The sequence below is a fragment of the Anopheles aquasalis genome, chromosome 3, assembly GCF_943734665.1.
Source record: "Anopheles aquasalis chromosome 3, idAnoAquaMG_Q_19, whole genome shotgun sequence".
Classification (NCBI taxonomy): Eukaryota; Metazoa; Arthropoda; class Insecta; order Diptera; family Culicidae; genus Anopheles; species Anopheles aquasalis.
Genome location: NC_064878.1, coordinates 29,499,096 through 29,524,095, shown reverse-complemented (window position 1 = coordinate 29,524,095; position 25,000 = coordinate 29,499,096). Strand labels below are relative to the sequence as shown.

The window sequence follows — 25,000 nt, the reverse complement described above, 5'->3', positions numbered from 1 at the left end:
ATATTCAAGTGCGCCGCATAACTCGCATGCACCGATAAGAGAGGCTAGACTTTTCCCGTCGTTCTAATGACTAACCCGGGTAGCCCGGTTGGTATTAGTAAGCGTTTTTGGCTCATGCTCTGGTTTTCAAGGTTAAAGTTGAGAAGAGATGTTCAGCTAATTGGATTGGAACTCAAAAGTATTGTTCTAGCGGCTTAAATTTGGTTTGCTTCATTTTTTGCAATTTAAATATTTCCATTCCATTTTAATACTATTTGGTTTGTAGCGTCTAACTACCCTTGTAACTATCATGCGAACAAACAACTCACAAAGTACATTCGTCCCATTTAGACGCAACAGAAACGCAATATATGGTGAATCATACCAAATATCTCGTTTCTGTACGCTCCACTATCAAAACACACCCCCTGTTCAAACGCACAGCGCTGCGAGTAGCTGGAAGCGACGATTGTCGACGAACGAAACAGAAGGCACCTTGAAATTCGCATTGATTGTAGTGCCCAAAAACATTAGTAGCTATCAAGTTAACCATAATTTCAAAACATACAAGGGTTCCTTTTTAGATTCCCACTCTGTTTCACCAAATATCTCGTTTCTGTTGGGGTCTAACTATCTCACATCCTGTTCTGACGCACAGCACACATCAGCACACCACCGCGAGCACCGAGTAGCTGGAAGCCACGATTCCGGGCGAACCCGAAAAAAAAGGGGGGCTACAATTTATGATTATTTTATGCGACGTGCCCGATGATCACGTAGTATCAATGTTTTGATAACCATGGAAACAAGTTTTCACCCTCTATGTGCTCCCCGTGCTTCTTTGCCGGCATTACCATTCTGCTCCACTTTAAACAAATTGTCAAAAGTGTCGATTTGATTAGAGACTAGAGGCGGGCCGCTGTGACGGCGGTCGCGGTCGCGGTCTCGGTCTTTCATGCCGCGACCCATGTGAGCGATCGATGCTGATCGGTCGATCTCGATCAGTGCAGGAACCGATACCGATATTTGGTCATTCAAAGCGAGCCCTCTTTTTTTAAGAAGCCTCCCCGACTATTAGTATTCATGACACTCACGAACGACGACGACACCAACGCTCCGAGGTCCGTGCCGACACACGGAACACTCTCAGAAAATCTGGTCCGCCGGCGAACGGTGGTGGTGGTGGTGGTGGTAGCATTATGAAATCGTTGGCAACAACGCCCAGCCTTTCGAGGGTCCTGCACTTTCGCATTCTATGAATTCTCGTTCCTCCACACTCCAAAAACCACAACAGCGGCGACGACGACGACGACGACGACGACGGAGGGTGAGGCAGCCCGTGGTGGAGGTGGAGGTAATGTTCCATTTCTTATAGCCCCTCGCTCATTAATTATTCATCGGAATCTTCAAAAACTGCCGTTTTGTTGTATTTCATCTCCTAAGACAGTTTATTTTTCACCATTTTTCTTTGGTGCTCGCAGCGTTTCTGCTTTGGTGTCATGTCATAGAGCAGCAGCAGCAGCAGCAGAAGCAGAGCATAAACAAGGAAGCAAAGAGGGTCCCAGCTGAGAGGTATCTCAACCATCTCCGAGTGGCGGCCCGCGCGAAAGGCGTTTTTTTTCTTCTTCTCTCCACTCGTCCCCGGACCGACGTGGCGTTCTGGTCACTGGCTTGCTGGTCCAGTGCTGGTGAGCCGCGCTTGAATGGTGTTTGAAATATGAACCACAAATGTCTCATAAATTAAAATATTTTGCGCCCATTTCGAAAACGAAAACGAATCAGGTTGATGCGACGTGCTGCCGGTTGGCCAGCGAGCGACCGACCCGGAGGGAGCCCCGTTCGGCCAGTACGGCACGCTGACGGCGGTCTGGCGAACGCGTAAAATAAACAAAATAATTGTCTCAAGCATTCCACCGGCGACAACTACGGCGCTTTTTGGGCGACATTTTTTACCACCACCATCGGCACGGATCGGATCGCCCTCGTCATGAGGAACTTTGAGGAAGCGCTGGGTGCGTGAAGTGTTGGTTGAGGTTAGGAGCATTCGGTTGTCAAAAAGCTTGCACGTCCCGCTCACAGGACGCTTCTGCGGGGTGCGGAGTGGGAGGGGGGGGGGGGATGCCTAGGGAGGAAACATATTTCGAACAATGTCATCTAACGATGGCACCTTGAGGAATTGTCGTGTCTTCGGGTGCGACACCGTACGCATACTGATGTCATGTTCGATTTTGGGTCGTCGCACTGGACATTCCTGCCCCTGGAGAGTGAGACATTTTTGGAAAGCCAAACCACATACCGTCCCATCGTGTGAGGTTTGGCTTCTTTTTATTTCTGAGCGCGCGTGCGAAAGAAGCGAAATTTCAATTGGTGGGACTTAGACTTCTTACTAGGATTGTTGGGGAACTCAGTAACACCCTTTTTAAAAGAAGACCTTAAGACATTAAGGTGTTTGATCCTGATAGGAACATCACAGGCACTTTCATTGGTTATTATTTGCGGAGTTGCGAAATTTTTTTTTCTGTTGCACGACCACACTAGCAACAAAGTTTTGCAACTTTCAAACACACCAAAGCTCTTATTTTTCTCTCATTTTAATAATTTTCTTCAACCTACCAATGCTTGACCACGCTAACCACTTTATTTCATCCTTTTTTCGACAGTTCTTGACGTAAAGTAGCTATCGTGGCCATCAACCTTTAAAATGTATAAAAAGATAGCTCCTGTAGGACAACAATAACACACGACAACGATAAACAACTGATCGTAGATGAGACCTGGCTTGATTTAACCGCTACATTAAGCTCCACCAGGCATGTTGTCTAATGTCAATACGGGAATGTTTTTCCCTCCGCCATTAGCCAATATGACTGTCACTTCGCTCCCGGTGTTGCTTTCAATCAGTGGCCATCCAATGGGCCCACCTGGGCAGTACAATAAAATACGAAAGTCATTTGGAAAAGTAAATTAAAGTAAGTGTCGTGAATTGATCAAAAACCGAACCGTAAACGCTCGGCGGCCTCTGGTCGCACCGTGCCGTGCCGTGCCGATCGGCGACAATCGTCACAAAGTAATTGGTGTGCAAACATAGTCCGGGTGTAATTATAGTGCCAGCCTACGCGACATCGGACGATAACAACCGAACGCCGTCAGGCCGTCAGTGACATTCATGCGCTTGCCGCGCCAACGGTAAACATCGATCTGTGGATCACCCAGGGCAATTCAACATACCCATACCAACCCATCCACTGCCGTGCACTAGATCGTTTCGTTTTTCATGTTGCCTCCGCGATCGCGCGCTCGCGGATCGCATCATCGAGCACCGCTCCGTCCGGGTTCCGTTTCGCTTTGTTCATTCATTAAAGGTAATCATCCGGGGGGAGGAGGAATGGGACCGCCAATGTCCTCCCGGTGGCGGCATGAATGCTTTTGATAAAAACTATCGCATTGCTTTAATCAAATTAGTTTGTTGCAGCCGATCTTCTTCTTGCGGTTTTTGTTATTGTACTGAATGGATGGAAAATCGACAAAAACATGACACTTTTCGAACATGGCAGGAAGTGGTAGAAGTCGTTCTGCTGCAGCAATCGTATCAAACGAAGATTGTCCGACTTGACAGATGAAGAGTAGAGAGAAGTGTGCACCTAATTTGTATTGTGTGATTACTATTGCAGCAAAAGTCAATAATACACTTTAACACAGTAGGAGTTCTATGGTCAATTCGCATAAAAATAGGTTCAATTTAGATTTTATTTTTATGGGAAAACTTATTTTCTTTTAATCAAATCTAATATTGAATCACAATTTTTCATGAATAGTTGGTTGTATTTTGGGAAATATTTGTTGAAACCCTCATCAATGGCATCAATTTTAGAAAAGCACTGTTTTTCGTGAAGCGTGAAAAGAAATTTTAGAAAATGTTTGCAGATCATTTACGTAGTTTATTATGAAAAGAAATAAATCTAAATATTTTCCTACAGTGGAATGTGTTTGTCAACAATCGGTATTTATTTTTTTTTGTGAAACATATTTCTAACATCTTCGCTAAATGTTTTGCTGATCCATTCAAGAACATTGTATAATTTTTTTGGATCATTCGAAGCAAACCTGACCAATTTACAGATTTTTTTTAAATCCGCGTTTCATACAAGGCTCCATACAGCACTTTACTTTGAAGAGCGTTTCCCAGATGCCGTGAAGAGCATTTCCTCGAGGAAAAACTGCAGTTGCAATGCTGATGAAAGCTGAAACCTAACGTTACCAAAGAGAAAAAAATAAATTATAACAATGCACTGATGACCAAATAAATAGCAGTAGGGCTCAAGAAACGGAAAACTTATATGCCAGCATTAAATGGCTTCGAAAAACGTCCTCCAAGACACGAAATTGATTTTCATTAAGACGTGCCCACTGTAACGTATGCATTATGAAAAGAGATCAAATTTGCCGAATTTTCGTGGGCAAACCGTCCATCGCACTGCAGAAACTAAAAGCGCAGCATCAAAAGTAGTTATCTATGAGTCATCAGACTAAATTTGAAAGCTCTATGAGTCGAGCTCTAATTCCAATTCTTCGTTCCGAGGTTTGTGCATTTTCAAAAACGTATTCCTGCATTTCACGTGCATTCCTGATACGTCCAAAAAGTTCATCGTGTGTCACTTTGTGAGCGCTGGATATGGTCGTTCCAGTATCTTGGCGCTATTGCTACAATAAAAGCATCACAAGAAGGCATGGTTCTGGACGGGTGACGACTCTGACCGACAAAAAGCTCCAAGGGGTGATGATCCGACCGAGACCGAGGAAAAAGTGGCTACATCGCTGCGTGGGATTGGCTGTGAGGTCGGTGCAACTGGCCAAAAAGTTAAGAAGTACCGGGCGGACATGGGTAAACACGTCAGAAAGCGAAAGTCCCGGCCACTGATCTCGGAGCAGCTCGAAAAGACTCGAAGCGATCGTTAGACGAAAAGAAGCGGCTGAGTACTGAAGATTGCGAACTCTTTCAACGCCTTCCAGCTGCTGCCCACCGAAAATTTCAGGGCTTGCTTTAAACGTAGCATCTATTGTAACAATTTATCGCCAAAACGGAGGAGGAATTGATTGAAAAGACAAAGAAAAAGTTGAAAAACATGTACACAAACATGTTTTTGACTGCCATGTCGAAAATACCGGCTAACTGCCGGAATACTGCTTGGCATGGCAGCAAATTTGTTTGCGAATAAACTCACTTTCCACGTGTAATTTACAAAACTCAATAATCAGTCATGGTTTATTTTTTATGACCTTTCAAAATCTGTCTCTCTTTTTTAATGCATACGTTATTCTAGTGATCTGTATACATTTGATTCTCAGCTTTTGCATCTGTGAAACTTTAGGTACATGCACGAAAAGATTTAACTAAAATCGCTAATATCGTCGTAGACTATCGTCTCTCCGATCTTGCATTCCAGTGAAGGCGACTCTTTGTTGACAGTTTAGTATCAAAATGCCGAACGCACGAGTCCGCAAACCGCATAAGACCAGGACACCTTATACGCCCTTTTCCGAAAGCAAAGCACTCGCATCCCTTGGAAAAGGTAAATTTCCTTCTCTGAAACAATGCCAATACCATCTCCAACTGGTTCCACAGTGCCCGTAGCAACTCGAAGCAACTCTCGATCGATTTTAGGTGTTTGCATCTGATTTGCATATTACCTCGAATGGAAGCATGCACACTGCTCCACCCAGCATCACCCCAGAGGGATGCAAGATGAATGGGAACTCCCGGTGTCCCAGCGAACGAGCGAGCGATCGTTCGATCGGTGCGGTACCGCGGTGGCCGATACAGTCCCAGTAGCAGTTCCCTTCCCTTGCGACACATTTATTTCGTGAACCAGGACCCTAAAGCGATCGATGTCGCCGTCGCTCCGGTGCGATATTTATCGGTCAGTTCCCGGTGCCCGGTGCCTGCCCTCGGGGGAGGCGGACGCGTAACCGAGGTGCTATCTTCAGCAGGTGATAAATCAGATAAATTCCATTCCAACGCCGAGCATTCAAATGACCATCACCATCGCACGTCAGACGGGACAGGAGAAGATGGTTTCTCTCGCTTCTGACCAGCTTCTGAGCAGTTCGCGCCAGTAGTGCGCCATTTTGGATAGACTGTGCGCCGGTCGGAGCCGGACATAGAGGACGTCGATAGACCCATAGATCAACATGAAATTTATGCAAAGCCAAACAATGAAGTCGACAATAAAATTACACTCCATTACAATGCGCGTTCTTGCGCCATCCGATGGCTTCGGGCTGGTGGTGGAGGATAGCTCGACCTTGCTGGCGCAACTGGCGCATTCCTTAGTGCAGCTACCGAGGGGCTACAGTAGCTGCTGGAAAAATGGTGCAACGCGATTCAAGTGCTTAAGGGGGGACTTCGGTATTTAATGTTTATTTGTGACACATGTTTTTAACATTTTTCCCTGAAAGCTGATCCTTTCAAGAACATTGTGTAAAAGTTTTGGATCAATCGAGGAAAAACTGACAAAGATACAGATTTTTGAAAATCCGTGTTTCATACAAGGCTCCATGTAGCCCGCTACTTTGAAGAGCGTTTCCCAAAGCCAACGGTTTCAAAGTCGGTGCCGTTGGCCTTGGCCGATTGATTTGAAATTTTCAACACATAATCTGCATACTTTTTGCCAGGTAGCCCCGTCGAGAGATCATTAAAATTGTTTATACTTTTTTTTAAAACAATTCTGTAAAGCTCGTTTTTTTTGGCAGAATCGCAAAAAGCATCACTTTTTGAACTTCAAAAATCTGCCAAAAATCGAAAAATTGGAATATCAACAAAAACTCTCCGGGACTACCTAGATAAACTTATTACCTTTCTAACGAATATCGATTTGTATGTTTCAGATGATCCGTCATGTCGCTACGATGGACACCGTTAAAAATTAACTTTTCGTCGACACGCCTACCAAAATTTGATGCCATGGAATAGTTTGTACATGAATGTTGCTCAAAACTATATCAAATATTCTTCAAAAGTTGTAGATTAATATGCCATTTATTTGCATAAATAAAATTGAATGGTTACGTCACAAAAATCGTCAAAAAAGGGCCATTTTTTGGCCCGAAAATACGGGGACTTCGGTATTAACTTAACTTCTTCACGGGTATCACCCCTTTTAAAGAGGGAATGTAACTTACTGCTCCTGAAAAATGTGAAGAACAAAAATGCATTCCTTCCTGTACCGCAAATAGTAGGAAACGATTGGTTCAACAGTGTTGGCTACCGTATTACCTCTGCCCATCACTATGTTACCATTTTGACGAATGTCCTCTTCGGCTACAGCAGCGATCCGCACCAGTAGCCGCACCGTATCTTGCTCGGCCTGTGAATTATGCGAACAGCAGCGACAGCATGTTTATGCACGTACCACCCCTCCCGGATTGCTGTTTTCACACGTAAATGGCTTGCTCCCCTTCCTAGTGCGCATGCCCGGGGTCTTTATGACCCGAGTACCCATCAATCGGACATAATCGGAAGATGGATCTGTGGTGCGCGCGGTGCGCTCGGTGCGATGAGATAAATCTGCCCGGGCTCGCGGAATTTGCATTCAAATGTACTCTATTTTAATGTTGAAACGGAAAAACGGCCACCCCTCACCCCGCGATTAATGACCCCGTGGCCGTGGCATCGGAATGCGATCCGTGGTGGTGGTGGTGGTGGCGATGCGCGATCGATGACAGCCAACCAACCAGCCATCGGCGCGATCATCAGCGATTGCACCGCTGACCAACGAGCGCACACGTCCGTCCACGCAGCGACTGAAATTCAACCCCAAAACGCATTCAAATCGATCATCGGATCCCGCGGACCCCGATGGTCTCATCGATCGGGTCCCTTGGTGTGGATAGTTATCTGCATACTTCCATCTTTCGATTACCCCTCGGTGCTGCTGCTGCTTTGAAACGGTGAGTGAAATCGATCGACGAAGAAATATGGATACTTTGTCATATTTACGACCCCGTTTTTTTTCGGTGGGGAGGGGGGGGGGGAATCTGTGGCCCTAGTGGAGGCCTGCGAGCGGACGAAGGTAACAAAGTGCGCCAACCAGTCAATGCAACACACATTTGCATTGCCCGTTGGCGGTAGGTCTCTCGATGCGGGGTGGGTATTGTATAATGCCCCTGGAGGGGGGGCCTTAAATTTGGGCTTCGATCATGATCTGCCTTAAGCCATCGGGCGTCCTATCAGTACTGGCACCGCCCTTCCCTTGTTGCCCTGGTTGTCACTCGGTCAGTGTTAATGGCCAAGCGCATGGGCCAGGAGGCGCACCGGGGTAATTTGTGGGGTCCCCGGAGCCCAAAACGGTCTCCAGCCAACCTGGGGCGACCCCGGAGAAGGTAAACAGAGAATGATAAAAATGATCCATTTAAATTAATTGAAACCGTTTAATCAAGTGTATTAACGAGTCGATTATTTTTAATTGCCCGTGAAATGGAAAACACACATATACCGGGGCAAGGGACGCTTCTTTTTTCGGGAGCACGAAGCACGTCAACTGTTCGAGTTCGTGATGGAACGAGAGAACCTGAGAGCATGGAAGAGAACGTGGTTTCTAGAGCTTTTGGGATAATAATAATGCAATGGAAGACAACTTCCACAATTGTTTTAAATCTTGGCTTTTGGCCATGGAAGTTTGATCTGAACTGCTGCTATCTACCGAGGATACTGGAAAGCAGTCTCGTGGAACATCCGAATATCGAGAAATGCTCCGTTACGATCGCTAAATAGCAAAAGCATACCCTAACAACCCTACTCAACAATAAGATAGCAAAATATGGCGCATTACATTAGCATTTTAGTAGAATGGCTTCATTCAGGCTTCAATGTCCATAGCTTCATCGTGAGATAGCAGTGCTCCAGTGCGTCAGCGCGTGATCATCGAAATGGTTGTCCTTATCTGTCGAGACTCCCATACCTTTATGCTTATTCGTCATTTCATGCGCCCCTGCCTGATTGATGGGCATCCACGGTGCCCGGTGGATTAAAATAGTCGTTTTTTTTATTGTTTCACATCGGGATTGCAGACACCGGAATTGATGAGCTTGAAGCGAATTGATGAGCCTGACCGGATGGAAAAAGTAATCATGTTGTGAACGTGACATTTATAACATATTGTTATTTATGACATCATATAAATATTGAACGATCTGCAAAGTGAATGTCTGCTTACGCACGCGGGGCCACTTTCTGTGCTGCTTGCTTCGAGCGCATGTTACTCCATTACAATATACTGAGATAGATATGGGCTAGCTAAACTATTAGTCATATTAATTGGGCACTCCGTAAACATAATGTACGGGCTATCTCTAGCCTCATCAGATTCCACATTATGTTAACGAGTATGTGAACCATTTGATTTTTTTTTATTTAGCAACTATTTGAATTCCATGTCATGACTTATGCTTTTGATGATAGAAATTATTTCTCGAGCTGTATGTGACCGTATATCAACCGACTAAATGACTAAATTCTTTATAGAGTGCATACAATATCAACCTAAATCGAAAGAACGAAATGTCGTGTTGCAACCACTGGGTATTCGGCCAAGATCATCCTTCTTCATCCGTGAGGCTATGCTATAATCGGAACATAGATAAACGGGAACAACTGACGCCCAAAACTCTAATGCCAGGCAGATTGATGATAGAAATTTGAGCTGTATAGCTGGCTTTTTAATGCTCTAGACTAGGAAGGGCTTATCAACATTTCGTCGATGATGTAGTCATCGCCACGCGTCAGCAAAAATACGTCGTGGTTTTTCTCATACATGCAAAGGAATAGCATAATTTATCCTCCGACTCGAACAGCCACTAGCTAATCGCTCGAGACCTTATTGACCTACATTAACGTGCTCTGTTAGTAACTATAATCAACCTTACTGATTGTTCGAAGTTCATTGTGTGCAACCAACAAACATACAGTGATAACGTTGGCTGCGTTGCATTTTGAGAAACAAAACCGGATCGCAGACCAAGCTAATTTTAAGCTCAGTCCTGAAGCAAGTGGCAATTAAAAGGCACGCATAGAAAGTACGGCACAAAAATGAATCTAGTGATGAAATTGAGTGCGTTGTTTGTCCTGCTGTGGATCAATCCAGGAGCAACGTAAGTGGAACATTTGTTTCTTTCGTTGCCGTTATCTGAAAACCCATTTTCGCTTGAACAGTATACTGATCATTGGGCCCAGATATTTTCAAAAAAATCGAGACTACACGATTGTGATCGGTAACATCCTTGATGAGACTAACAACGAGTGTTTGTTAAACGTTCGTCTAGAAGGATTAAACTACGATGATCGCTCTGTCGTGCATAATCTTACGCAGACGGTGAAGGTTATGGTAGATACAATCGAGATAGTAACCTTTAAAGTGAGTTTTAATTAATAAATTGAACGATGTGAAATCTTGGTAACTCACAGTTTGTTATTAACATTTTACAGATACCAAGCAACATAACATCAAGAAAATACAAGATCATAATCGAAGGAAAACAACTTTCTACTAGTTCTATAGTTAACATTTATCACGAAGCAATACTCTATTATAGATCGTTGTATCAAGATAGTCGATTTATACAGTTAAACAAACCATTCGTCGCTCCAGGTGAAATATTACAGTTTCGAGTGATTGTGCTTGATGGTGATCTAAAACCAGCTTCGTCAGATGCAGCACCATTCTCCTTATACGTATACGATCCGAATAATAAGGTGATACAAGAATGGCCAAATGTCAGTCTAAACAGCGGAATATTTGAAAACCAAATAGCCATTCCTACCATAGCTGTACTAGGAACATACAATATCCAAACAAAGACAAACGGTTATGGGTTGGTTTCGCGTACATTTGAAGTGAGACATTTTGACATGCATTCGGTCAATTTCAGTATATACCCGACGATTGTACCACTTCGAGAGCATCAGGCGCTCAATCTAACGATAGAGGTTAATAATTATTTAGGAAAGCCGGTCAGGGGCAATTTGACTATCAGTTCGATTAAAACAAGATTCGGAAACAGTATAGTAGCTAACACCCACACATGGAATGTGAATGGAAAACGACAAATCTATATACCTTTTGAGGAACAGCTGCAAATTGCCTTTCCTGCAATAGCTTTGGAACTGAGTTTCACCTTTACCGAGCAATATACAAGTAATGGATGCAACATAGCGGTATATGTTTGTTTCACACATAATGATGTTTGCTGCTCAATATTTTCAGATCAGAAAATCATCAATATGAAATGGATACATGTGTTCGATTCCAGATACAAAATGAAGATACGTAATAAAGATCTGACGTATCATCCGGGATCGCCATTCACCGCCACATTGGCAGTAACTGATCAGAATGATAAACCAGAAAAATGCGTTACCCTGCAGGTTGAAGTTGAAGGTCCAGAGTATGACTATCGGCAAAATTTCACAAGTAATATGAACGGTGATATTACTTTCTCCATACCCACAAATAAGTCATCGAATCTGACTTGGTTATATGTGAGTTTGTAGCAAATTCACAAAACAACATAGAAGTAACATTTCCTGTTGGATCTCCAAATGATAGGTGTATGATGGCGCTCAAACGATTTTAGGAGAGTCGATAAAAAAGGTTGACAGCGCTAATTCACTTGATGATAAGTACATCAAAGTAGAACTACTAACGCGGTACACTTTCATTGAAACAAATCCAACCAATTGAACTTGATCGTGCTGATTATTGATGATCGTTGCAGCGTCAAATTTAACCGAATGTTTAGGCTACTGGTCACGTGCTCCCATAACATGTCCATTCTTGTCTACTACATTATTAAACATGGAAACATCGTTGATGCAGGCTTGTTTAGACCAAACCAAATGAACAGATACTCGTTTCAATTAATGATGTCTGAGAAGCTTATACCTCGATCGAAGTTCATAGTCATCACTACTGTGCGTAAATCGTTGTTACAGAGTGAAATAGACCTATTTATGAACGATCTTGCTAACCCAGTAAGAACAAAAAAAAACAATTATCGGAAGAAGGAGAATAAACTATTTAAAGGAATGATGTTTTACAAACTTACGTATGGCATTACAGCTTCAGATAAAAATCGAAGAAAACATCAGCGAAGATGGCGTTGATCCCGGGGACGAGATTGAGTTAGCGATCCGGGGCCGTCCAGGAGCCTTCGTGGCTTTGGCTGCTTATGACCAACGTTTGTCACAGCACGGTGGGAATCACGATATCTTATTTCAATATGTATGGGCGCAGTTTTCTCCGCACAATTATATCTTTTCAAACCCCTATTATTTCGCGCCGGTAAGTATATTATAGTTATTGAACATGATTCTCCGTAAGATTTTATAACTCATGCAACAAAACTATTACAGTATACCCATGAAATATTTGCTATGGTTACTGATGAATCAATTGCTATTCCCGGTAGGCGCAAACGATAAATCAGTACAACTTTTAATTTAAAAAATTTACTTTAATTTGTAGGTAATCTTCGATATATGGCACGTGGAATATATCCAAACGCCCCTCGCTACGGTATGCCTGGCCCATACAGAACCGAATTTTGGGAGTCGTGGTTGTGGCAGACTTTGACTATCCCTCCATCAGGAAGGTACGCACTTGAAGTGACAGTGCCTCATTCAACAACCTCTTGGTGCATAACTGGATTTTCAATTGATCCAAAATATGGTTTGGGTATCGTGAAGAAACGGATCACGTTCTCGGCAGCCAAAATCTTCTTCATTTTGGACCATCTGCCACGCACGATCAAACGTTACGAGACGGTATCACTTCATTTTACTCTGTTAAGCTCAATTGGAGAAGAGTTTGAGGCCAACGTGACGATGTTTAACGCAATGAATCAAATGCATTTTATTGGTCGTCCTGGTGCAGGTATGTAGGGAAAACGTTTTATTCGTGTAGGTTGACTGCATCTGATAATTAAAAAATATCTCAATGTCATACTCAGTAGCCAAAGATACGAAAACTGTATCTGTTCCTCCGAATTCTGATGCACCAGTCTTGTTCCTAATAAAAGCAATGAAGCTAGGTGAGTTGGAGATCCGGGTGAATGCATCGATCATGCAAGGCGTTATCTCGGATAGCTTCAAGAAAATAATAGTAGTTCTTCCGGAAGACGTATTGCTTCTGAAGTCTCAACGTATACATTTCGATGATGATACCCCCTCAAATCAATCGTTCGATATTCCGCTTTTCATAGACGAGACGTCTAAAGATGACGCCATACCAGTTGACTTAACCGTTTATCGTGAGTTACAGAAATATGTTATGCCAGGATGATTAAACAGCGTATAAAGCTTTACTTTAATTTGCAGCCGATCAACAGTCTTTAAAGGATCTTCAAAACAATTATAATGTATCAATCTTTCACGATACCATTGAAAAATCGATGCATGTAAATTCGGATTTCAATGAGAACATCACGATTAAATCTGTTCCGAATAATACCAGGACACTAACAGCGATCGTAAAGAGTTTAGGGTCTGGAGTGATTCAGATCAACTGGCAATACCGTCTAAATTTGATGCACTTTATGCCCCGTTTCGACTTACAACTCACCAAGCTAACGACTCCCTCTGAGTGGATGAAAGAACTTTTTATTTGCCTCAGCTTCATTCCGGAAGATCGAGATGATCATTCAAACGGCACGCTTGTGGAAGTGAGCATACCAATAGGCTACTCGATGGAGAATCATTCTGTAGTTGAGTTGAAAACGACTATCAATCCCATCAGTGTAAGCATTTGTTGTAGACTGACTAGTAGACCGGATCATTCACTTCAAAAAATCCTTTTCATTGTTTTCAACTCCCCAGAGAATTGAGATACTACATGGTGGAACGACGGTACTGGTACACTACAACCATATCGGGAACGAGACGAATTGCTTCAGCGTTTTCGTGTACAGAAGGTTTAAAATGCGAGAGAGGCATCCCTCATACATCAAGGTGCAAGATACCTACCGCCCAGGTAATAACAAAAGGGCCGTTTTGTTAAACGATTAATAATCTTATATTCTTCTCCGAATTTCTGTAGAGTTAAATGCGATAATAATGTTCGATTGCCATGAGTTGATATGAAATTGTCTGCGACGATTGCTGCTGTGAAAATGGATGTTAACTTACCTAATCATATATATTAAATCACGATCATCACGTACCACCTTCGAATCTCAATCTTTGTGCAATAGTCAAGAACGAATACCGCAATAAAAATAATAAATATTATCAACATACAGATGCGAGAGAGCAAGGGAGCGAGAGAGAGAGAGAGAGAGAGAGAGAGAGAAAGAGAGAATAACAGCTAAGAAGTTAAATATAACGTGTACGCTACTCCTGCTTCGGACAAATCTTCATATCAATACAAACAGCTTCCATTAAAAAATAAACCAAACGCACTCACCACCTTTCGTAGATATTCAAACAAACAAGTATTTATTTCACTACAAATGCATTTATATTATAAATAGATTTCGTTCAGTACAAATTATAATAAACATAGTTAAAAAACAAACATTTCTATTTACAGTCACGCCCTCAATTGTCGGTGGCATAGGTTCGGCGGTACAGAACGGAAAGAGAGATAGGAATTTCGATGAAAACGATCATTACATTTGCGTCTACACCTGCTTAGCTTTCAAGAACAACTGACGACAGCGGGTATGCGGATCAGTGCTCACTTCCGCTAATAAATAAATTAATCCAAGTACGCAACGGTGTAATGGGTGTAACCTCGCGACCTAATCGGAAAGGATGGTTCGATGATAAGCAAACGAATGCTACCTGCAGTCCGCGCCTCAGATCATTCGCGTCAGCTTCGGATTTGTACACTGTTTGTTATCTGGCACCAAGAGGAGAGAGAGCAACACTCTACCAGCGGAATCACCTTCTTTACCCTAAGCTAAGCTCCTCGCAATGCATTCCTCCGGCGTGCAAGTGCTCCGCGACGTGCACCCTAACGATTCCAATAACTGTGGCAGCTGAGTTGACGGGATGACGTGCATGAACACATTGATTCACTGCAATCATTTTGATAACACACTCGCGTGTAGTAGTTCCCCCGTGTTTAGTGCTCCTTCCGTTCTAACACGACTGGCAAAAGTGTCCCTTTTGTTTTTTACTGGCTAGCTCGTTCTCAGCACGCGGCCTACACGAGCCAATTCACAACACGACACAACTTAACACGACACATACAATCAAAGACGTTTGTCTTGTCCACTTGCGAGGGTGCGATTACGCGCGATCCTAAACTGTGTTAGAGTAAAAGTGCTCTTTTCACCCGGACAAGGCTTTGCTTCGCACAAAGGTGGACAGATCGAGAGGAACTGTTTTGGTGGCCATCGGTGTCAGCAGCGCTAGGTGCTGGCTGCGGGCGGAATCGTGGCTAGCGTCGGCGAGCAGGGGCGAGCTACTGTCTATCCGGTGGCGCGGTGACTCAGACGACGATCTGGACGATGACTTAGACTTCATGGACAGGTCGATCGGTTCACTCTGCTCATCGCGCCGACAGCCCACCCCCGGCATCGACAATGAGGCCCCCGGTGAGACCGCATGACCGGTGGACGCCGCCAGCATCTCCAACGAGACCGCCACCGGTGGAAGTGAGAATGGTACGGGGAAGAAGGACGCTGCTGCTGCTGCTGCTGCTGCTGCCGCGGCCGCCGCTCCGGACGTACTGCCGTCCGATCGTCCGAATGGCATGGTTGGCAGAAACGGGGACATACGGTCCCCCAGGAGCAGTGGCCGGTACGTATCGGACAGGGACTGCAGGGTGGCAGAGTGGATGGGCGGTGTTCGGGGCAACTTGGGTGGCAACTTCAACGGCAGACCGCTGACGATCTGGTCTGGACGATCGGTGAGACGCCCCACCTCAACACCGGTGGCCACGAACGCACTCGGCACCCCACCTGGTCCTCCCCCTCCGCCTCCGCCACCACCACCCCCTTCATCCGGATCCGCCGAAGACGCTCCGGAATCGCTCGGTGTGCTTGGCCGCTTCAGTCCCTTCTTCACCGGGATATTATTATTATTTATCTTGTTGTTGTTGTTGTTGTTATTATTGTTGTTGATGTTGATGTTGTTATTGTTGTTATTGTTGTTGGTACAGAGAGTTGACAGAAAGCTGGCCGTGGAGTGGAATCCGTTCGAGATCGAGAGGCCCGGGGAGCCGGTGGTGCTGTTGTTGCTGTTCTCGTTGCTAGTGCCATTGCTGATCGTACTAGTGCTGGTGTTGTTGTTGTTGTTGTTATTGCTACCGCTACTACAGTGTGAAGCATTGTTAGTATTGGTGTTGCTCGAGGGATTGCTATGGCCAGGGGAACTTTTCTCTTGTTGCTGCTGCTGCTGCTGGTGCTGTTGATGCTGGTGTTGCTGTTCCTGGAGCAAGCAGTGTATCTTGAACCAGTTCGATCGTCGACCGTACCGTGAGCCACTTTTCGACATGCCCACCACGAGACACTTGCGTAGCCGGCAGGCCTTGCAAGCGGTTCGGTTCTTCTTGTTGATGACACACTCGCCATTGTTCTTGCATTCCGAAATCGACGACAAATTGTTGTAGGTCCGGCCGAAGAATGACTGCGGAAAAGAGGAACAAGAGAGAGAGAAAGAAAGAAAGATCATTAGCAGGATGGCAAACGATGAGTAACACAATGTACGTATTTGTCGCTGACTGTCGCTAAGTTAATTTGCATTCGTCGTCGTTGGAGTTCGTTTAGAGAGGGCAAGATTCAAGCGGTTCCACTGCGGTCGCTTTGCATGATTGCAGAGTACTGTGCCTGCATGTCAGTCGCACAATTTAGCGACTCAAATTGTGGTGAATATTGAAGTGGCACGATACTCATACCTTGCATACCACGATGGCAGTGGAGATCGACCAAATCCAATTCTACTCGATCTTCCAGTGCTCGATCCATACGCGGTGCGGTATCTGTTGAACTTTGCTGATGGAATCTTGCGTTTTGATGGCATCTACCTCACTTACAGGGTTCGATCGCACTAAAACCATCGACCGATGCACCGGGCACGAAGCATTAATCTTATCTGAATCGTATTATCAAATCTTTTCACGCCAGATGGCGAAAAAGCCGCAGGACCCACTACTGCTCCTCTGGCAAAAAACTAGTGACGGCCTCGATTGACTTGTCCGATCGGCCGGTCGGTCCGGAGAATGATAAATCTTTCATCTACATTCATCCATCGCTCAAACGACTGAGCTCGACTGCCGGACCGAGACAGCCCGATAGTGCATTCTCATCAGCGCATTTCAAACTTTGGTTCACCGCTTGGCAGTGGCTGGCAGTGCCACAGTAACACCACATGTTCACTGGTCACTTCATCAATGTCTTATCAACTGGCCGGCGCGCTACCGTCGGTATATTGACTTGTCTGAACGCTAGGCCCCTGAGGCCGAGGACTCTCGCAAGCCCGTCAACACGCTTACAGCAAACACCTGGCGCAACTATGTGCCCATTGGAGACGTGTGACGGTTGTGTGGCGTGCTGCAACATTTCATAATTCATTTTCATTAACCGGGTAGCGCAGGGAGTGAAGCTGCAGTCGTGGTACTGTGCAACTCAAAAGCTATTCCAGCTGTTCGATTGGAGGGGATCCGGATCAACATCCTCCATTGCAGCTGGTTGGTGCTACTAGCGGGATTTGTTTCATTTTCAATTGCAACTTCATTATCATCTTTTACTGGTGGCCAGTATGGTGGACGAAGGTGCTGGAGTACCGAGGAGCTGAGGGGCTGAAGTGCTGGAGTAATTAATTCTTTTGCTATTAATCCTGCTGCCGATCACCGAGAGCTGCGTTTGACAAGCTTCTCAGCCGGATTTTCGCTGGCACATCAGGGAGTTTAATCTATAAGCAGAACGACGGTCGGAATGGACGTAAAGCCCACGTTACGGCCACTTTGCAGGTTGGGTGCATGAGTCAGCGCGATGAATCTTTGATCAACCGAATGCCGCATACTCAGTATGCAGCTGCAGTGTTGCCTTAATGCCTGGATTCTACATCTACTACCATGATCAAAAATAAACCGGAATTTTGAATTTATTCCGCGCGGGCTTATCAATTTTGAATTCTGTTTTTTTTTTATTACGTTGACGGCTCTATTAGTGATGCACATGCCAAGTTTCAGCTTGCTCTTCATTTACGTTTACAGCATAGATTTATTTGCATTAAGATTTTACGTCATGGCGATTTTTAAAATTGATTCAAAACATGAACAACTTTAAAAATTAAATTAAGTGTTCCGACACATTAAAAATGATACAAAAGTGTTATGGTGACAATACTCTATCAAAAACACAGGTGTACCAGTGGTATGAACGCTTTAAAAGTGGTCGTGAGGCTGTTGAGGACGATTGTCGTCCTGGAAGGGAATTGACATCCAAAACTGACGAAAACCTCGATGAAATCCGAAAATTGTTGATCGAAAAGCGTAAATTGACGATAAGGGAGATAGCTGAGACCACCAACATATCATTTGGATTTATCCGCAAACAAAAAAATCTGCTTTGTCGTGTAACAACTAGTGGATTCTCCATGACGATAATTCGCCATCTCATAATGCGTTGATTATTCGTGAGTTTCTCATCAAAAACAACACCAATATCATTCAACAACCGGTCAATTCACCTGATATCGTATTATGTGACATTTTCCTATTAAATTTATTCAAAAACCCACTACGAGGAACTCGATTTGAGAGTGTGGAGGCAATAAAGCTAAAATCGCCGGTGACACTAATGATTATACTAAAAATCGACTCCAGAAAAGTTTTGAGGAGTGGATCAAACGCTGGCACAAGTGCATTGCATCCGACGGGGACTACTTTGAAGGGGACAATTTGAATTTTGAAGAATAAACAAGTACTTTTCTTTTTATGACCAAATTCCGGTTTATTTTTGATCATGGTAGTATATTGCACCTCCCGCTGGCGCTTGGTACTGGCAAAGAATGCTCCAAATGTTAAATGTCAGTATCGGACAACGGGGAAAGGGATACGTTCTCTTGGATTGATTCCTCAATTGGCGCATCTCGTTCGCGCTGCAGGAACGGGAGTCCCTTGACGGAACTCCCGTCCAGCTAATCAACCCCCCCGGTTGCCAAGGTTGCCCAGTGGCGTTCACTTCTAAGCTCCCCGGCCACTACGATCGTAAATATCGACTAATGATCTCCGTTTGCTGCCTTAGAATTAGCGCAGCACCTCGGAATGTGCTGTAGGTGTATGTGGCGCGATCGTGAACCGATTGTGCAGCCACCAGATCCACTGGAAAGTGTAGCACCACCGGGTACCGGATCAGCAGCACCTGTGTGCTGATGCCGCTGATGATAATGATGGGAGTTAGTGTGCTAATCGAGCCTGCCTGCCTGCCTGCTCACCAGCCAGTCCACAACGAATTAAAAGAACATGGAAGAAGAAAAAAAAACGAAGCAATAATCCAATCCAATCCATTCGCAACACAGTCGCAACACACTGGCGACCACCCGTGGTTGCTGGTGATCCGGTGCACATCCGTACCTCCGGCTCGAGGTACCAAAGCTGCTGGTAGTAATCGTAACGACCGGTTGATCTTCTCCCACTGCCGCGAGGGCGAGATCAAGGACGCACGGAATTAAACACATTTCAATTCACCCCGTGATCGTCGTCGTTGTGGTTGCTGCCGTCGCTATAACGCAGCGGATGACATTGACTGTCATCGGTGTACATACACAGGCGCTGGCACGATACCCCCCCGGTTAAGTGAGCGGCCAGTGCCTGCGCGTTGGCACCTTCGACCGGGCAGTGAAGATGCTCAATGATGATCAAAGATTGGAACAATCGAATCGACTACCAACCGCGTTCCACCACCTTGCTATTGATGATGCTCGCCACTCGTGATGTGGTGTGCAATACGAAACATCATCATCATCAGCATCATCATCATCATGATCGGCAACACGATCGCCATCGCAATCCGGATGTCGAAGAGAAGGCGACCGTAGCAGCCGAGTCGAAGATTGTGAAGATTCGCGGCCTCACTCCGAGAAGAGACCAAAAAAAAACCCTTCGCTACCGATTCACGATGCGATTTATGGAACTTGCTGCACTTGCTCGATCGCAATGGAAGGGCCTGTCAGCGAGGAGGTGATGACGTAAGGAAGTGCCGGGTAGTTGCGTACGCGCACGCTGCTGACAGAGTATCTAAATTCAGCCTCGATGCGCGATGGCGAGGTCTTGTCACAGAGGAAGTAGGTCTAGCGTATCGGGGATGCCAAACGGAGAGGAAAGGAGTGGCAGGCAGCAGGAAGAGCGTCCTTTTACGACCAAACAGAGCTGCTCCGATGCTGCTCGGTTCGTGGCATTCCATCACGAATCATAAATCTAGCAAATTGGCCATAAAACACAACGATGGAAAGGCTCCCCCCTCCCAAAAGGCGCGACTCACTCTCTCTCTCTCGCTCTCTTTGGGGTGCAAATGGATGGCAACATTGCCCTTCAGCGTCTTCAGCAGCACCAGATCACGGTGAAATTGGCGGAACACTACACCAGGAGGAGCAGCCAAAGTACCCGGGCGCCCAGGCCAAACAGTGAACGAGACAAGCAGTCAAACTTTGAGCACCCCTCTGCCTCCAAAGCCGGGTCGGTTTGTCCGGTGTCGAAGCGTGAGAAATTTTCTCGAAATCACGCCAACCAGCTCCCGCAACGCTTAGCCCCCCCCCCCCCCCCCCCCGGGGGAGTAGAAATGGACCGTTGAAGTGGGGGTCACAAAACATCTCCAAAAAAAAAATATATATATATCCCCTCGAACGACCGAACGACAGCCTCGGGGCGGAGGAGCGCTCACTACACACAAAACACCACGTTTTTCGGGGGTCCGATGGAAGCTGATTGAAACATCAGCCCATTATGCGCCACCTTCAGCCACCGGACAGCAGCAGCAGCAGCAGCAACACCCGAAGGGGTTTCAAGATGCTCGTCAACGCCGTCACCGGCTGTTGCTTCTCCCGCCCCGGTGACAGTTGGACATCTTCGACAGCAACACGATTTTCAATTGCCGCTCACCACCCAGGGAGGGGAAGGGGGAGCCTGAATTCCGTCTCGTGGAATGTGGACCGTTCCTCGGTCCGAGTGGTAACCGTGGCTGTTTATTTGAGATTTTGCACCTGCGCACCCGCGTTTTATTGTAGCACCCCGAGGTGTGTGCGCTGTGGCGTGGTTTGGAGTGGATTTTTTTTTTGTGGTCGAGAGTTTATCACACTCCCAGACAGCCGAGGTCTCTCCCGGGGGCTCACTTAGCGAGTCTCAACTGTGATTTGAATTGCACGTTAACCCCAGGGTTGGGTCCGACATGAATTCGCCCCAAAAGTAAGCACATTTTGAATCATCATCTGATGGACAGACGACTGTAACGGAACTGGAACCATACTGAACTGGTCAGCTGCCAAACATGGAGTGGACGAAAAGGGGTTTTTTTTTCTTCGTCGGTTCCAGGCCACAGACACTTGATGACGTCAGGCATTGTTGATGGACTGTGGCATTGGCGTAGCGGCAAGGCGAGCAACGGCGAGGATCCTTGGACACTGTTTCGTGAGAAATGGCTAAATCGATCATTGTACACGTGTCATTGGTGGTTGGCATGGTAAATAGTTGGTTTTACATCAAATCAATACGAAGCGAGGTGGCAGATGAGGTTTGGGGTGAGGTTTTTCCTTAGCGGTGATCACCGGAAGACTTTTCTATTCTATTTGTCCTCAAAAGCCTTACGTAATGGAACGAAAGAGCTGAATAAGAACAGGCATTTCATCATTTTGTGAATATTTATGGCGTTATGTTAATGTTTGTTTTTTTTTTTAGAAAGGTACATCCTTTCGGGACTTTCAGTTTAAATTTCATGGCATTTGCTCCATTGGAAGTAAAATTATGTCGCATAAAGTGACAGTATGTTTGGGTGGTCGGTACAAGCCTTCTGAACGTCGAAAATATCAGCATAAAGTTTTTCTTTCAACCGCAAATGAAGTTTAGCGAATAATTAAAAGCCACAGAAAAGCATGTAAAGTGATTACGGTGAAGGATTTTTAGATAAAATACAGTTTTTGGTACACAAAACAGTGTTGAGTGTCGATTATGGGCGCAATAATCACAAAATCCCTTCTTCACGATATTTTTGCAGAATCCGACAAATAAAATGCATCAAACATCTCAAAACATCAAGATAATATTCGGTAGTAACCGTTTGGCTCTGTTATTTTTATTTTTATTTGCCAAATCCTGCATTCGTTCGATGCTTCCTTGCGTAATCACAAACTTGGCTTGGCCGACACGAATGTCTTCACGACCGGTTTTGAAACGCGTGTACTACTCATAAACTTTGCCACTGGATAGAAAATGATTGCCACAAACTTACTGAATCAATTTGGTAAACGCTTTACCGAGTTTAAAAGCTAAATTTGATACTGGCTTTTTGGCCGTTCAGAAGGCTTGTACCGACCACCCGATCATACTGTCACTTTAGGCACCATCACTTTGCTTCCAGTAAACCATATGTCATGAAATTTGGACTGAAAGTCCCTAAAAGATGCACCTTTCAAACAAAAAAACCTACATTGACATAGCGTCACCAGAAACTTTCCTATGGAAAAAATCCTGTTTACTTTGAGACAGACCATGTATATCGATTTAACAAGCCTGTTCTTCATTCTGTCATACTGTATCTGGAATGACGTTCGGAAGATTGCCTAGAAACATTATCTAGGAATATACTAGTACAACCATCAGTCGTTTAGTTATCATTTTGACCTCAAGTTCACCAATACGAAGTGTTCTGTTGATCTTAACTTGAGACTTTGATAGTCCAATGTGTTTGAATTCTATGTTTTAAATGACAGTTGGCCTTGTATTGGAATATGGAATTAGATGTTTGTCATAACAAAATGCGATTGAATTTCTAGAGTGTATCCAAAGATAGTTCGCATTTCTTCGATTATTTTTGCGCAAACCACCAGTAACACTATTTTCCACATATTACAGCTAGATGCCTATGCTCCAGGGAATTGAGCTTTGCCATGAACGCCAACACGATTGCACGATGCATTACTTTCAGATACCGCACTATTCCTCTCTATAAACCTCTGCCGTGATTGTATTCCCCCGATTATATCAGGAAACAAACCGAAATGGTTGTTTATTATTAGAAACTCAGATTCCGATACCGAACCACAGCATCTCGTAAAGGAGATCGCATTGATCACCAACGGTTCGATTCAATTCAATCGCGAAGACGACAACGACTCATCCCCCCGGCGGATCCTTTCAGCAACATCATGCTCCTTCGGGGACAACAAAAGGCTAATTGAAAGGCTATGTCGAAAGGCGATTCCGTGCGCCTCACGTGCCCATGCTGACTCTCCAAAAAACCCGTGCCCACCGGAAAAAAACCGAATCGGATTACCGCGCCGCACAAATGGCCGCACGGCTACGGGTGGGCCCCGTCTGTGCCCTCTGTGCTCTCTGTGGTGTCTTCTTCGGGCGCTTTCAAGCACGCAGGGCGCGTTTAATCAAATTTCACACTACATTAGCGTATCAGAGCGGCCCTAGACCGGCCCGATCGGCTTACGCAAATGAATAGAAATGTCCAGTTCACGGTGTCTGGTGGGGATGAGGGAGAGCTGCCTCGCTGCCTTTCGCCTTAGGCCAGCGGGTTCCGGGTGGACCACACCTTGCACAGCGCATCAAATCTGGATCTGCCCTGTGGTGGAGGTGGTGGTGGTGGTGGGACTGTCTTCCATATTTTAACAAATGAAATGGATGAAAAAGCACACGCAGTCACAACGGTTCCGGGGATCGTCTGTTCGCCCGCTTTTCGGGCACTGCTCTAGACCACCAACCGTCGACACATGCCGATGGGATGAGTTGGTTGACAAAGCGACAGAGAGAGGGAGAGTGGCGTCAGGGAGGAAGTTGAGTCTGCAATCGTGCAGAACCGAGTGCGTGCGTTTGATTGGACCGTAAAATTTATTACGGTTTTCATACCCCCGACCGGCCTGACTTGACTTGGCGTGATGGGCCGTCGAATGCTCGTCAATCGGTGCGACTGTCGTCGTCGTTGTCATCGTCATCGTTGAGGAACTGCGCGTAACGATAGCCCTCGGCAGATAGCGGGCAGAATCCCTGGGTCTCCCCCCCGGGGCGGGTGTTGGAAGTTTTACAGCACAGCGCAGCTCTACTAATGCAGCACCACGCCACTGAAACTTGCAACTTGGCAACATTCCGCAGCCTTTTTCTCTCTCTCTCTCTCTCCCTCTCCGCTCTCTGTCCAGTGTCCAGTGCTAATCTGGCCCGCGAAAAGCATTTAAACGGAAGCTGCTGATTTGAGGACCACAGCAACCCCGGAGGGCTCCCTTTCGGGATAGAAATGTAATAATTAAATGAGTTCGTTCTCACTTAGCGTGGCTCACTGGCGCTCACCATTAATGGCCGGTGTCTGCGGTGTCACTCCGGACACACTACTTTCCAGGGCCAGGGCCACGGCCAGGAGGGCAGGGCAGCAGTAAAAATTGGCAGCAGGACGAAACCAGCAGCTTGTTAAGTTGGCATAAATGAGCAGCATCGCGGCATCTGCATCGGCATTTTGCGTTGGGAAAAATTAATTTACCATCACTCCGAAACGTGAAAGGACTCGACTCGTCTCAGCAACAACAACAACAAAAAACAGCGAGAAATGAAATGAGCCAACTCCTCCGCTCCACGGCCACGGCCAATGCGCGTTCTCCCAATTATGACCTTCCGATGCGATGCACACTGCTAGTGGCAGAGAGAGAGAGAGAGAGAGAGAGAGGGGTTAAACTATGCAGCGTTACCATCGCTACCCTCTACAGCAAAAAAAAAAAGAGGTGGGAACACATTCACCGCGATCACGATCGTCGAGTATCATCATCGAGAAGATGACACATTCGCCTCACAACCTCCACGCCGCGTCGGTTCGAAAA

General features: G+C 45.5%; 2 protein-coding genes across 2 annotated transcripts in view; one reads left to right on the top strand and one right to left on the bottom strand.

The window, feature by feature from the left end:
• The first annotated feature begins 12,523 nt into the window (after positions 1 to 12,523).
• On the top strand, positions 12,524 to 14,186 carry LOC126578199 (alpha-1-inhibitor 3-like). Its single transcript, XM_050240522.1, has 5 exons — positions 12,524 to 12,905; positions 12,982 to 13,281; positions 13,349 to 13,767; positions 13,847 to 14,000; positions 14,067 to 14,186. The coding sequence occupies exons 1-5, from the start codon at positions 12,551 to 12,553 to the stop codon at positions 14,108 to 14,110; spliced, it is 1,272 nt and encodes a 423-aa protein (XP_050096479.1). The 5' UTR covers positions 12,524 to 12,550; the 3' UTR covers positions 14,111 to 14,186.
• A 299-nt stretch (positions 14,187 to 14,485) lies between these two features.
• Positions 14,486 to 25,000, bottom strand: part of LOC126575302 (protein embryonic gonad) — a 77,731-nt gene continuing 67,216 nt past the window's right edge. Inside the window, exon 4 of the mRNA XM_050235932.1 lies at positions 14,486 to 16,603. Coding sequence (XP_050091889.1) covers positions 15,305 to 16,603 — 1,299 coding nt within the window. The 3' untranslated portion in view covers positions 14,486 to 15,304. The remainder of the gene's footprint in view (positions 16,604 to 25,000) is intronic.